This window comes from Prinia subflava, chromosome 9 (genome assembly GCF_021018805.1).
Source record: "Prinia subflava isolate CZ2003 ecotype Zambia chromosome 9, Cam_Psub_1.2, whole genome shotgun sequence".
Lineage (NCBI taxonomy): Eukaryota > Metazoa > Chordata > Aves > Passeriformes > Cisticolidae > Prinia > Prinia subflava.
Window position 1 is genome coordinate 22,756,213 of NC_086255.1, and position 15,136 is coordinate 22,771,348.

Sequence of the window (15,136 nt, forward strand, 5' to 3'; positions counted from 1 at the left end):
AAAGACACCACACACGTGTGAGACAGGAAAGAGGACTGACTGTTCACTGTCTGCCATGTAAGGGGCTTGGGAGGACCAGGGAACTCATTTCAGACAGTGCAAACTTACTGTCCTTAATGACTCTGTGTTAAATCCATCCCCTCTAAGTGTGCAAACAACTACTGCCATTTTCAACAGGAGACAAGGTTACAGACAAGCTACACCATGAGCATGTCTGAAAAGCACGTTAAAGAAAAATAAAAGACAGGAAAGAAATAAAATAAAAATCTAATATGTGGGTTTGTTTTCAAATAAAATATTAATGTGCAGCCCCTTCCTTTACATAGGAGGTATACTATGCAACACCTGGAAAAGATAACAAAAGCTAAGAATGAATCCTACACAGAGACAGGAATGTTCTGAAATTTCAAACAAGCTTGACATGACAGTTTGCATCTTTACCCTGGTTGTACCCTTCCTAAGCAATCTACAGAATGAGTGCCCTGATACAGTTTGCTCCCTGTGAAAAGCTAGAGAAAATAAACCTCAAATTATTAATTACAAATGATTTTCAGAATTGTATTTGGCCAGTTAGGAAAAGCACTGCACACAATGCATTAAGGCTGCAGAACATTTGAGCAATGATGGCAGTGAAGAGCAGCTGGTTGCTGTCAGCAAACTCCTGATTCTACAGCACTCCAGCTACTGCTTGTCTTTAAACACCTTCCACTAAGCAATTTTGAGTGACGTACTGAAATATTTTCACTGCATTTCAAAGTATAATTTACAATCAGTGATACAACATGAGCAAGTAATGTACTTAAAGAATGAAAAAAAGAAATGCAAGTCAGCTCACTGTTAAAATTTTCAAGGCATTGTTCTAGAAGGAACAACACCTATAAAACATACAGCAATGCTTATTCTTACTTTTGTCTGTACTTTTACTCAGTGTGCCACTACGCAAATCAACTATCAGAAAAAACAACCTTCACTAGAAAGTTTCTTTTCTTTTTTAACAAAAAAGAAAACATTCTGGCAAAATGCAGATTTTGTAACCTTAGCAAAATTGCCCTACTTAGACTGTGGCACAACCTGAATTAACAGCTGCAAGTGTGGTTTTTTGGTTATACTGAAAATAGTATGACTAACATTAATTATTAATTAATTCACCTCTGTCAGAGCCCATCATGGACCTTGGGTATCTTGGTGTTAAAGGGATCTTAATTCGTTCTGTTCTGTACTGCAAGTTGCTCGAAGAACCTATTTTTAAAACAAGGAGAAATTAAAAAGACAGAAGTAAAAACAATTAACATAAAAGTATGTTTAGATCGTACTTCTTCAATGAACATTAAAGTGGCCTCTAAATGATCAAGGCCAAAGCTTTCATGCTTGCTCTCATAATTGTGATTATCATAGTTATAGCAAATTATCTTGATTACACAGTCACTACAAACAGAACACAATGCAGCTACACAGTACATATGCACTGTTCATGCTTGTAGGAAAAAAATATTTTTAGTATTTTCCTATGAAATTAAACTTTACTCCAAGTCCAAGCAAGAACCTAACATCTCTGTTCACTCAGAATCCATGGGTGTTTGCAAAGGGCATTTAAAATATTCTGATCACATTCTGCTTGGATGAGTACATCATCACTGATACTGGTTGAAAATTGTTATGCCCCTTTTTGCTGTGCTTATAAAGCTGCCATGCTCTACTCAATCTTTGACGGAACACAGGAACACAACCATGTACAAACCCCCCAGTTATTACATAATTGAAAATTTATATAAATATAAAATGTTAAAATGTCACTGCTATAAAGCATGCATTTACTTTGGTATCATGAGGCTAGGCATAAAAAATATTTATATGTCAATCAACTCAACATAAGTATAATTTATTTTCCAAGAATATAATTTACTTTTGGCCATTAGTCTTCCTTGGCTTTTTGTTCAGGGGGCTCTCTCCTTTTCTTTCTTCTCACCAGCTCATTGAACCTCAACCCTTGGCCCTGCATCCTACCTCTCTAAGGACACTCTTAAAGAGTAACAGGCGTGGAAAAGAGAATCCCTCACACACAGAAACCATTTCAAAGAGACTGTGAAGAACAAATTAAACATAGCAACTTCCAAGGAACACCTTTAGTCATAAACCCACAAGAAATGAAGCAAAGGAACCGTGAGCCTTTAGGCTTTGCCAACCATGACAATCCCATAATGTGGGTACTTAAGGAGTTTTTCCATTTATAATTTTGTCCAATATACAGGAGTTCCAAAGGAAATAAATCACAAAAAGCTGGTTACCAAGTCTGGCACTAGATGGCAATGAATTTGAGCCATGAGATGCTCTTGTACGTGAATTTTCAGAGTAGTCATTGGAGTGTTTATGACTGAGGTCCAAACTCAGGCGACCTTGATGCTGGGAACTACATCAAAAGAAAAGCAGAAGAGGGCAACAGTTAGAACTGGGCAAAGAACCTCAGCAAACAGAAACTGGCCAACAAAAAATTACGGGTAAGCCCATGTGCTGAATAAAATGAATGCTTCTCTTGTTTCCACTTCGACATTGTCCCATCATTTTGCAAATTATTAGAAGCCAGAAGAAAAATAGCCTTGAAGTAGTATAAAAAAGCAGAAAGCTTTGTTTGTTTTGGCAATGACAAGAAAAAAAATATAAAAAATTAGTTAATTAAAAAAATTAATTTCTTTGTCAGTATCAGTCAGTGGGGCAGAGGAAAACCTAATCATCAGTTACTGACAGACACGAAAGCAACTGGCTTATTGTTTATATGCAATAATGGTTTGGGGACCCCTGGATTAAAATAACACACAACAGCAGCATCTTTCTCTCTGCACTCTACCCAACTACTAGAAGCAATTTTACCCTAGTGAAAACAAAATTTTAGGGAGATATAAATTTTAAAACACCTGGGATGCAGATGCTGGTGACATATTTGGCTGGCAACTGATGGGCAATTGCTGGTGTGGACTCTGTGGCTCCAGGCAGTATAGATTGGATTTCTCATGACAGCAGTCACTGCAGGACACGGGGCTAAGTTTCTTGGTACCGTCCCTGCTTCAGATAATAAAAGCAAATTCTTATCAACATTATCAGCATATAAAGCTCAGATTTAAAATATACCTTAATATTTTGTAATCATGTATTTTTACATTTACATGTATGATAAACAAAAATATTAGCATACAAATATATTATTAAGCACCATACAACACCTTTTTGATAATACATGCATGTTTAAAATCTTGTTTATAATTCTGAAATGAGTAAGTAATAAAGTGGATTATATTACCAAAAATGAAGCCATTCACAGCATATGATTTTAATATGTGCTAATAAAGAAAAGATTTTCTGTCAGATTTTTTTAACCAGGAGTGGAAATTCTGCATTTAGTCACCCAACCAGCATGCAAGATTTTATTTGGCACTTGAACTGATTGCAGCTACAATTATTCTGGTTTCTCTCTTTTGTTGCCTGAAAGAGTCCCATTTCCAGTGTGATTTTAGATTCTAATATTTATTTCTCAAACTTATTACTCAAGTTACTTTTTAAAGTATATTCCATCCTTCAGTACTAAACCAAAGTCTATTTTAAAATTTCCTCTTCAATGAGTTGGTAGCATAGAACACAGTAGCAAAAACTTGTTCTCATTTCAAGACATAGGCTCATGTTGTCTAATATTGTTTAAAGCAGGTTTGACTTGACTCAGTTATTGTGCAAAAGCATCATGCTAAGGTCAAAGTTAGCTACAAGATTAGAAATAATATTTTTAATACTTTTTCTACTGCCATTAGGAGAGAAAGTGAGAGAAGAGTAAAAGAAGTCAAAGAAGAGCAAAAGCTCCTTGGTCTGAGCTACTCTTGAGCATGTCTTTTCAATCGATTGGGGCACCATCACTTGAAGCTGTCCATTGTTCCAGATACACAGGTTATTACCTTCATGTTCTTTGAAAAGAATAAATCTTCCATAACTTCTAGAACTTACAGGAAATTGGGGCTTTACAAGAAGAGAGTATAAACTCATAAAAATCAATATAATCTGATTTGAAATTTAAGATTAATGTACAACTACTGAAACTGAAATCTAAAACTAGACACCAAAGACTGAACAATCTCTCTGACAACACATTTACCAAATGCTTCTTGACTGTTTCAAATTAACTACCATACAATAACCTAATCACCTCCTTAAGCACTCCATTTAGTCATGCCAATTCCAAACCTGCTAACATGAACTTCAATACTAAAAACTGTTCTATCAACCAAGACAAATGCTGTTTTCTGTTCCACCTGATTATACTGATATATACTGAGCTTCCTGTGAGTCTCCTCTTCAGTATCTTAGTATCTCAAACACACTCACGTTTAACCTTTCACTTAGATTAAGATCACAGCCAGTTTGGGCACTCAGCATCAGATACCCCAGATGTTTCCAACAGGTAGAACTTAATGTTTCACTTCCTGAATATCAGATTTTTTCCTTGGAAGAATTTCAGAAATGAAGCAGCTAAAGCCTGGATACCTCCATTTACTTTCAAAAATACTGAAAATCTTACTTTTCCTCCTAAAGGATAGGCTACACCTTGTTCTGCACTAATGTATTGCGAATTTCTCTGCACAGAAACTGATGGAGAACAAATCCTTCAAACAAATCCAGAAGTTGCTCAGCTTCCTTAGCAATTCCTTAACAGGCTTCACTCTTTACAGTCCAAAAGCTGAGACTGTTCAGACTGCAACAGACCACGGAACCTGGTTTTGTGAGTTTCCCCCGTACCCAACACGACCAATCTCCAATACTGTCCCACGTGGCCAAGTGCCTTGGGGCATGCCTAGAAAGCAGTGCATTCTGTCACTCACCTGCTGACATGCTGCCAGGGTATAAGGCAGCAGGCACAAAGCCATCGCTGTGCCTAGCAGAACGTTTTGGGGAATACGGTGCCCATTCCTGCAGCTCCGGAGACAGATGCTCCTCACTGGCTGGAGCGTATTTCTGCACCTACAAGAACACAGAAATTTGATTACAGGAGGTTGGAGATTCAAAAGAGTAAAACTGCCAAACTGTGGAACAATAAGCAACATCAAACTTTCAAGTATTTGTTCCAGAATGTGGCACCACAGTGCTTCTTAGACATTTCTTTCAATTATGTCATTCTATCCGTTTTTACTTCACCCTACTTTGTTACTATTTTTTATTATTTTGTAATCTTCTTAGGCCAATATTTGCAATTTAACTGATTTAACCTTATGCATCAGTAGAACACCCAACATATAGTTACATTTCTCCTTTCAAATAATGTTTTCACAGGGTATTTCAGTTGCTATTGCCACAAGTGTTTGCTGTAGAAAATCTGGCTAAGAAGCCAGAAAGCATTTTTCTCTAAGCCTGCATTTCCAGATACATGTGGAGTAACATCTCTTCAACAGGCAATGCAGGTTTTAGAACCTCACATTCTGTATATAACAAGACACTGGTGAGTTAAGAACATATGAGAATAGCCCAGATGTTGAGTGATGCAGGAGAGCTGCAAGTGCAGGGCTCAGCACATGGCGTTCACACATTCGAAATGTACAACACAAAATATGCAATTTATGCATGTAAAAAGTGAAAAGTAATTATTGAAAATGTGCTTACATTTTTTATGATAGCAGCATTTTAATTAAATGAAGAGTTACTGAGAGCACAAAGACTCTAAAAGGCAGAGGTGCCTTCTTAGAACCAGTACTTGATCGTTTTCACGTCTGCACTATTAATTGTTCCACCAACTACTCAGGCATTAAAGCACACTTAAATTTATCAGCTTATCAAAGTACACGAAATTACCTGTGTATATACACATCTAAGTGAAATGACAACACCCAATATGGCTACAAATTAAACTACACTGTATTTTGCTATTACAAATAGTACTTCAGGAGTGAATGCATGCACAATAGCCTGATGTAGATGCAACAGACAAGGACAATTCCACCAGAAAAAAAATTTCAGAGTGCCTGATGCCCACATTTTGAAGCACAGTATCACTTGTGCTCTCTGGCCAACAACTTTAGATTTACAAAGCTCTGCCTGTTTACTCGGTGGACAAGAGAAAGGGAAGAAAAATAAAAAAGATTCATAGAACCTGCTTTTAATTTAATCCTAGAAACAAAAATTAACCAATACATAACCTTAAAAAAACAAAACAAAACAAAAGTAATTGTAATTCTCTGATATAATTTTCTTCTTTACCTCAAACCAACACCTACTTGCCACCTGTAACACAGCTTGGGCAGTACATTGAAACAACTGCAATAGGTCCCCATATATCCTTTGGTCTCTTCAACAGTGAGTGCCAAAACCACCCACTTTGCTCCAGCTAACAAATCTCCTGGGCGTAAGTCCCCACCTACATGTGTCCTTGTCACACCTGGCAAGTCTTTACTCACTCATTTCTCACCATACAAATATTACCACAGTAATAACCAGGGCGGTGCATATGCTCATGACAACGCACAACAATGAAGAATGGGATTATCAGTGCTAATGGAGAAACTTGATATTCTACATAAAAAAAAAATCCCCTCTTCAAATGTGTTCAGTATCTTGATCTTGTTTGGCTGGGACAGAGTTAATGTTCTTCATAGTAGCTAGTATGGGCCATGGGTTTTTTGATTGTGCTGGAAGCAGTGCTGGTAATAGAGGTATGTTTTCACTTTTTTGCTGAGCAGTGCTTACACAGAGGCCTAAAGCTCTCCATAACTATTTTCCCCTAAAAACATTTGGGAATGCATTAGGAAGGGAAGCAGACAAAACAAAATGGAAGCATAAAAACCTGCCAGTTGTTCTCTTACACCAGTATTTTTGCAGGAAATGACTCTAACCCTGCACTACTTCCAGTTCAACTCTGGCATGCTTCTAAGAGAACCCTGTGAACACGGTGGGACTATCCAGGTATAAACAAGGAAGGGAAAAGAATATTAAATTCTAGGTCATTAAGATGTAATTACATTTTTAAAAAATTACGCTTCTATGACCTTCAGTTTTCAGTTGAAAAATTTTTTTAAAAGTCTCTATCTGCCAGCTGAGCAAATCTGAGGCACTGGACCTGAAATAACATTATTGATTATGTCACTTTATATAATGCACTCATGTAAATAGGTCCTTCCCAGAGCACAAAAAATTTTCCTTCCATCCACTCTGTCAAGACATGACCCACGATCTTCTCAGCAGGGTTGTTTATTCTAACAAATTATATGCTGATTTTGAACTTGTATCATATTCTAATAACAGTTCACCTTTATGGTATAATGGGCCTAACACCCTTTGAATTTCAGTTAAGATGTACAAAATGATTTTGACACATAGAAAGACTTACAAAAACCAGCACTACAGGTAATACACCTTCTTCCATTAAACTGTACAGTGATCTGGACAACCAATCTGACTTCTCTAAAACTTCAGAGACCCTATTTTCAGTTTTTCTAAAGCTGATGCTTGTTAAATACTGGAACTCCCCACACTGGTTTTGTTTTTGTGGTACTGCCAGGTGTCAACTGAGCCTGAGCTCATAGGGCCTGAATTCTGAGGATGGGCTACGCTTCTCCTGCCCTGGTACTTACTGGGCACACAAAACCACACTGCTAATACACTTGAAGGTTTCTAGTTTTGTGCTTCAATATACCAAACCTCTACCTGAAGTGCAGGATTAGGAATGGGCACAGGGGTCATTTTATGCCTCAGAGCAGGAGCCGATTTTGGCCGCGGTCTTTTAACCTCTGGCTCTTCGACCCTTTGAAAGCCAATGTCATCTTCACAGGATTTCCTTGAGGAGAGGTGAGTGCAGTCGATTCCCTCCTCCCGATAATAATGCCCAGCATTCCTGCTGCGCCCCTTGAGAGTAGCAGAGTCCTGCTTAAGTGCCAAGGAAACCGGAGCTTGGGCAGTGGCTGGGCTGGTGGGTGGTGACCCTGTTGTTACTGTAGACTCTGATGCAGAGCTTGCCTGCTGTTTATGCTTAAATTTGATGGAGTCACTTCTCTTAGGAGGAGTTGGAGGAGTTGAAGCCACTTCAGCTTTTGATGGCTGAGGTGAATGGCCTGTCACCTGATTAGGGGAAAGGTAGTCCAGTTTGGGAGGAGTTGGTGGCCTTTTGAAAGTATCAGGGTCAAAGATAGATTTCCTTTGTTTTGGCTTTTTATACACAGAGAATTTTTCTGTTTCTGTTGCAGAGATATTAACCATGACTTTTGGCCAGGTGCCACCACTGTGCTTAGCTCCATGTCCTTTGTCAAACGCTGCCTCAACCATCATACAGTCAGCTCCTGCAGGTTCATAAGGCAGCCTCCTGTTGTCCAAGTCAACAGCTCCGTAGCCTTGGTCCCCATATGTCTCTGGGCTGAAGGAGCTGAGACTGTGCTCTGAAGTACTGTGGCAACTGTGCACTGTGTTCCTGCGAGCGTCTACTCGTAACGTGTTACTAGGGAAAGGTTTGTGATCACAGAACGACGTGCTGCCCTGATCACTCTGGTCCTTTTTGCTGTCCATGATGTCTGGATTGAAAATGTCGGTCTGGGTTGAGCTGTTGAGTTTCAGATTTCTTTTATTTTGTGCTTGTATCTCTGATGCATGAACTCTACAGTTTGGTATTTTTTCTGAATCCTTCAAATTTTCGAATATATTTTGACCACTCCAAGATGAACTCTGAGGAAAAACCTAAAACAAAAACCACATGGGATCACCTTTTTATTCTGTCTGATTTCTATTTAGTATGAGTCATATCCTAGCCTCCTTAATTTTTCCATACCTGAATATACACTTAATAATATCTTACAATTCAAAGCACAGAACATCAGATGAAATGAAACTAGAAACATTTTTGTAACATTTTCAGAACAATTCCAACAGGGCAACTCCACATGGTAGCAAAAGTACTCAACTGAAAGTGAAGGGACCTGCATTCTACTTCTGCCTCTGATAAGTGATGCCAAGAAGATGACTTTCATTGCCCATTTCCCCTCAAACATTTCATCTTCTTACTTTCTTAAAACCTTGAGATCTCTAGGTCTGAAATTATGACTCAAAATCCATGTGACTGGCCCAGAATAATGGGATTCTAAACTCAAAAAAGCAAAACAGAATAAATATTTTATAGAAAGAGGCCTGAAAGTCAAAGCCTTGTACTTAATCTTCATGCTAGCAAGAATTCAGTTTTCTGCACAACTCCCTCCTGACTAAAAGCTAACTTCCTTTAGTCAGCAGGCAGTTTATCTTTCACATATAGAAGGTGCTGCAGCTCTGAAGTAAAACCCAAGAAGCAGAAAGCAATTGTAGTAGCACTCATTTCATGTGGCCAGCAAACAAATGGGAAAGAAGACAGCAAGTTAGTCTCATTTCCTACTGGATGGCACAAGAGTCTTACTTTGGAAATAACTGTTGACGAAGCGTACCACTAGAGAAATGCATCCAGATGGTTGTCTTTTTCTCATTTTGATATACTCATTTTTTTTCATATACTCTTCCTTGAACAATTGGAATAATTCTGCATAAGTTGAAGAGAATTCTGCAAATTTAGCTTCTGCTACTCACCTTCACGAGTGACAGAGTAAGGGAATCCCTACAGTTTCGTAGCAGAGCTTCACATTCAGTAAGTGACTTATTATCTAGTGCAATGCCATTGATCTGCAGACAAAAGAAACCACAACAGACATCTGTGAATCAAAGGGAGGGAGGATTTAATGTAGAGTATCTCCGAGACAGGGAAAACTAGTTTACACTTGTATGTGATTGAAGTCTGGTTGATGTTTGTGCATTTTCAAGAGTGGAGAATGGATAACCCCTGCTACTGGATAATCCCTGCTGCTCCTGCAGGGACACAGGGTGACACCACAGTTCACTGCAGCCTCTGTGCAGCTGGACCAACAGCAACCCCCTCCCTTCCACAGTGCACACACCACAGCCACCCTGCAAGGCTGCAAAGGCACCCCAGGACAGAACTCCCTCCCCAGAACAGATGACAGCTGTGATGTGGTACCAACATCATTCACAAGACAGGGAACTCTCATCCATGAAGGGATGTCTTTTTGGAACTGTCCTTTCCTAGTCAGTGTAAGAATCACAGATATCGTTTTATATATATATATATATCTATCTAAAAGCCAAGTGTGAAGAATAAGCTAATGCTTCTGACAAAAATTCTCATATGAACTCAGGAAATAAGCTGCACATTATATTCATCACTCAGCATACAAAAACATTAATTTGGAATAAATACTCAGTGAATTTACAGAAAAGGACTTAATATTGCAAAAGTAAAAGATTAATTGGAATGTTTGGCATCTTAAAGAGTAGCATCAATGATAATACTTCAAAATAAATAAACTTTTAAAAGACAAATGTGTTTTTAAGACTTACAGCAATTATTCTATCTCCCACAGTAAGGGAACCCTCTTTGGCAGCTGGGCTTCCGGGCACAACAGCAGAAACAAATACTCCATTCTCTAGACTGACACCACTATCTGAAATACACAAAAAAGAATTTGATTCTGCATTCAAATGTATTGCTCAAATGGCATGTCTGACCTGCCTGCACAAGAAAGAAATATGACTACCAATCCAGCTGAATTTTAGTTTCTGAAAACCCTTTCCAAGAAATAACAAGACAGGGAGAACAAGGTTTTGAATATTCCCAAAATTAATATAATCACACAAAGATGGGGTAACTGGGTTTAACAGACTTGTTTACAGTATCATGAACACTTCAAACAGGCAGCTAACTAGAGACAAGTATTAAAAAACAAACAAAGAAAAAACTTAAACCCACACAAGGACAAAAAGAAAACCTGTATTTAAAGAATGAAGCTATTATCAATAATAGTATACTTGGTTAGCTTAAAAAAATTAATGAAAACTCATCTCTAGGAGGCCATTAACATGTAAATGTGATTTAAGCAAAGGCTCAGAGAATATGTACCTTTACATCAAGCCTTATTTGTCTAAACAAATATGTCCCATTTACTTCCATCCTTCATAGTCATTACCTTTATGTCCAGAAACGTTGATGTGAAGAGGTGTTATGACTCGCCCACCTAAAGACTTCCTTCTTCGAACCACCATATTAATAACACCTCCTCCATTTAGAACAGCTTTTATAACTTGCTTTTTATCCTTATTGGTAAGATCCACATCATTTATCTTCAGCAGCCAATCATTCACTCTGGTAGATATAGAGAATTAGGCAGGTCAGTTACAAGCACACTTTGCTGGACACAGCACATGAAAAACGTTCCACGAAAAGGCATGCAACAGAGCTGATCTCAATAAACTCATCCTTCATTATCTGGAGTTAGCCATTCCTGAAAAAGCATTAAATAGGTGCTAAATGAAAACCAGGACTACTAGTCTGCACTTCACTAGGAAAAGTATATCCTCAAATCACCACTGACTACTTTTTATTTAAAAGCGATGCTTTGTAATGAGAAGAGTTACTAAAAAGCTTCTATCAACACCAAGAATAGCAGATGCTTCCAAATGATCCCTTGCTCCACTCTCCTTTTCTCTTACCCTCCCTCAATAACTTACTCTCACGTCTTTCCCAAAATTTAAACAAGTAGATTTAGGTTTGAGGAGATAATAATGGAGTAAACAGGGCACAGTGCAACAGAAGAACACTTTAAATTCTTCTGAGTTTTGAGTGCTGATTCAAGCAGTGTTTAATTTCTGTAATGCTTTTAGGCATTTGCCTTCTCAGTATGATTTCCCAACCAACCTTAATAATATACACATGGCAAATGATAAAGAAAAAAGAACTTCAAAAAATAAAAATAATGGAGACAGTTTCTAATATGCTCATATTTAGTTTGTTATCATCAAAAAACCAACAGGTATGTTCCGAAGTGAAACCCCACCTTAGCCGACCATCAGCAATGCTGCCTTTGTCTACTTTGGTCACGAAGATCCCGCAGTCCCCAGGGAGGTACGGCTCGTTCACACCTTCTGCCACATCAAAGCCAAGTGCTTTCAAGTCCATATCATCCTAGTAAACATTAATAACAAGTCTGTTAATAACAAGTTAATAACTGCACTGGCAAACTGTGTCTGTTACCAAGAGGCATTCCTGCATGTTTGCACTATGTACTTATATTTACAGGGTTCCTGCATCAGGTAACTTGGAGTTTTTTGTATGTAAATATATAAACTCCTATTTCCATTAGTCTTCTGGCATTAGAATGATCCTTCTCTCTCAGATTAAGGCTTAAATAATACAAACGGGGACCTTCATCAAAGAGGAACAGAAAAGCAACTGAGGAGGTGAAAAAGACCATTCAGACACATATAACCTGTTTTAAGGTACAATGTGGGTTGTATAATGACAAAACCAAGACATGTTTCCCAAGAATGGAGGAAAAAAATTGCCAAGGTAAGGAAACAGCACTGTATTTTAGTGATGAACTCAGACAGACCTCTGATGGGGTATGACTAGAGACCAGAAGTAAACTGGAAAGATATCTTTAACATTATGGGGCATCATTTCTAAATACAGATTTAGAGGTGATAGTCTACCAAGCCTGACCCAAACCAGATCATTCTTGATGTGAAAAGTGACAAAAATCTTTATGAGATCATTCACTGAATAAACCAGGGAAATTTTAATGTAGTGCTTGCTTTGGTAAATGGTAAGGTCATTGTAAGGAAAAAACTGATCCAAAAAATAGTGAATTGGTACCAACTGACCACAAACTGATTTATTATTGCTATTTTCACTATTCTAAAAACTTAGAGAACTCTACTTGAAGCTGACTACTGGATCCATCTCAGCATACTGAAGGGTAATGATACTTGAATTTAAAATCTAACATTGAAAAATTAAGTAGAGTCTAAAGCAGATGTGTAAGTATGGTTCAAGTTATCTGCTCAAAATTGGAAGAGAATTATGTCTTCAGGGCATACAAGAAATGCCTGATAAAAGCTGAAGATAAAGCATCCAAAAAGATCAAGGTTTACCAGAAAATAAATTGAGCTAAAGCTGACAAAAATATATTAAAATCCTTACCATTTTTCCAAATGTCCCATGCGAGACAAAAATTTCATAGGGCCAAGCCTGAGGCTGCCATAACATAAGGATCAAGTAGAGATCACAGTACCATTACACAGCATCCAAGTTGAAAAGTGACTATTATTTCTCTCAGTTTTCAGCTGAGTGATTATGTATAACACAAGTTTAACCAGACAGGTGAAGTTTAAGCAAAAATAAAAGGACTGAAATGTATTCAATTCTGTAATCTTGACCCTGGAATTCAAATGCTGGTAGCTCAGGAAAGATTTTTCCTTTTATTTGGAAAGGTTGGCATAATATTATTACCATAATTTGATAGCAGCAAGTGTAACTCCTATGTTAAGAAAAGGGAAACACATTCAAATGACAAAATGCACATATTTGATCTCAGTGATGCAAACACGTAGAGCAATCTTTGAAGTGAAGAATAAATAACTGCACATGAATGAAAAATTCATCAGGCTGCAATGTTATTTATCACAGGCACATCATATGCTAGAGTTATTAATTTAACAGACAATGGAAAAGCAAAATTATTAGTTATCAGTTAAAACTGAGGAGATGACAAGGAACACAACTGATGGAGCTGATCAGAAGTGCTGAAAAAGCTTGGTGAAAAGGCAATTGTTATTCAAGAAAGAATTTACAGACGGTGATTCTGATGGATCAACATTGGTACTCAGTTCATCTTATCTTTTCAATATGTATTTCAAAATATAATACTATTCAATAATTGTGTCAAAAAAGGAACATATTAGTGATTTTGTAGGCATGCACTGTCAGAACACAGACAGATTGGAAAGGCATAAAAAAAGATGACCCCTGAATATTGCAGTAAAATAAAAGGGATTTAATTTGACAGCATTTAATCACTAAAGTTTGCCATTCAGGAATGACAAAGAAATTCTGATATATACAGAAGCTGTTATAAATGAAACACAATCTGGAAGACTACCTGTGTGTTTTATGTGTTCAAAAAAGTTACCATTAACAATGGGATGTACCAACCAAACATTTCACAAAGAAGAGAAGTCAAAAATTAGATGCATTGCAGCAAATTAAAAATTTTAGACTACAATGAAAAAAGTGAAATTATATGGAGAAAAATACTAGTAGGATAATGAGAGGAATTAGATGTTATCTGGATTGCTAAACTTAAGAACTTTACTTGGTATGCCAAAATAGAAAAGGGATTTAATTTCCTCTACAGACAAGCAAGAGATTAGCATCTCCTTTCATGCCATATTTGCAAACTGAACAGTAATGTTGCCCTAAAATACATGTTCACCATGAATAAGTACTTTTAATACTTTAAAATTTCTAACCAGCAGATTTGAGCCAAAGTAGGAGAAATAGCTTAGTATAAAATATTAACTATTTCATGAATAGATTTTAAGTGTTCTTGTCAGTAAAAGACTGGCCTCTAATATCACTGTTTCCTTCACATCTGAAGTTTTGGCTGCCTTAGCACTCCCATGTCTGCAGTCAATCACAGACTTAAAGACCACTATACTACATGGACCTGGGTACCCTGCAACATTAGATGTATGAAATACTTTTATTTATAATGCATATGAAGAAAATTATAAAGCTTGTATATAATAGCTTGGTTTTTTCAACTACTTTCATGTAGCTGTAACTGCACTTGGTGCCTCCATGTGCACCTACAAGGTTCCTTGCCAAACAACAGAGAACTAAAAAGACCAAAATCATATTTTTAATCTTACCTAGTATTTAAAGACTATAATTGGCTTCAGAGCTATCCAATACACAAGAAAATGCAGTGTATGATTTTACTTACTCTGTCTTTTTCAAATTCTACCACTTCTGTTTCCCATTCCAGAGAATCTGTATCTATGGCTGAGTCATGGGAACTATGGGCCATCAATTGACGAAATCTGGCCTCCTTTTCCAACTGATTTTCCATCTTTTCCCTAGGCAAAGAAAATTATTAGACTTTTTATTTCTTACAGACACAGACCACATCCTTTTAAATTGAAAAATAATCTTATGATTGTCATAGATATTATATTTGGTTTTCTAAATCAAAAACTCAAGCTGTGTCAAAAATTTCCTTCAGCTTCTGTCTTTCCAATATTCTTGGTCTGC

At 37.3% G+C, this 15,136-nt stretch overlaps 1 protein-coding gene across 2 annotated transcripts in view; it reads right to left on the reverse strand.

Moving 5' to 3' along the window:
- Nucleotides 1-15,136, reverse strand: part of DLG5 (discs large MAGUK scaffold protein 5) — a 96,226-nt gene that overhangs the window by 16,636 nt on the left and 64,454 nt on the right. Inside the window, exons 11-20 of one of the 2 annotated variants that reach the window (XM_063405925.1) lie at nucleotides 14,829-14,961; nucleotides 11,880-12,007; nucleotides 11,013-11,188; nucleotides 10,387-10,490; nucleotides 9,562-9,654; nucleotides 7,669-8,688; nucleotides 4,857-4,995; nucleotides 2,910-3,054; nucleotides 2,286-2,407; nucleotides 1,150-1,239 (exon numbers count right to left, since the gene is read on the reverse strand). In XM_063405925.1, the coding sequence (XP_063261995.1) occupies nucleotides 1,150-1,239; nucleotides 2,286-2,407; nucleotides 2,910-3,054; nucleotides 4,857-4,995; nucleotides 7,669-8,688; nucleotides 9,562-9,654; nucleotides 10,387-10,490; nucleotides 11,013-11,188; nucleotides 11,880-12,007; nucleotides 14,829-14,961 (2,150 nt within the window). Of the gene's footprint in view, nucleotides 1-1,149; nucleotides 1,240-2,285; nucleotides 2,408-2,909; nucleotides 3,058-4,856; nucleotides 4,996-7,668; nucleotides 8,689-9,561; nucleotides 9,655-10,386; nucleotides 10,491-11,012; nucleotides 11,189-11,879; nucleotides 12,008-14,828; nucleotides 14,962-15,136 lie in introns of both variants that reach the window. The other variant, XM_063405922.1, reaches the window with a different exon arrangement.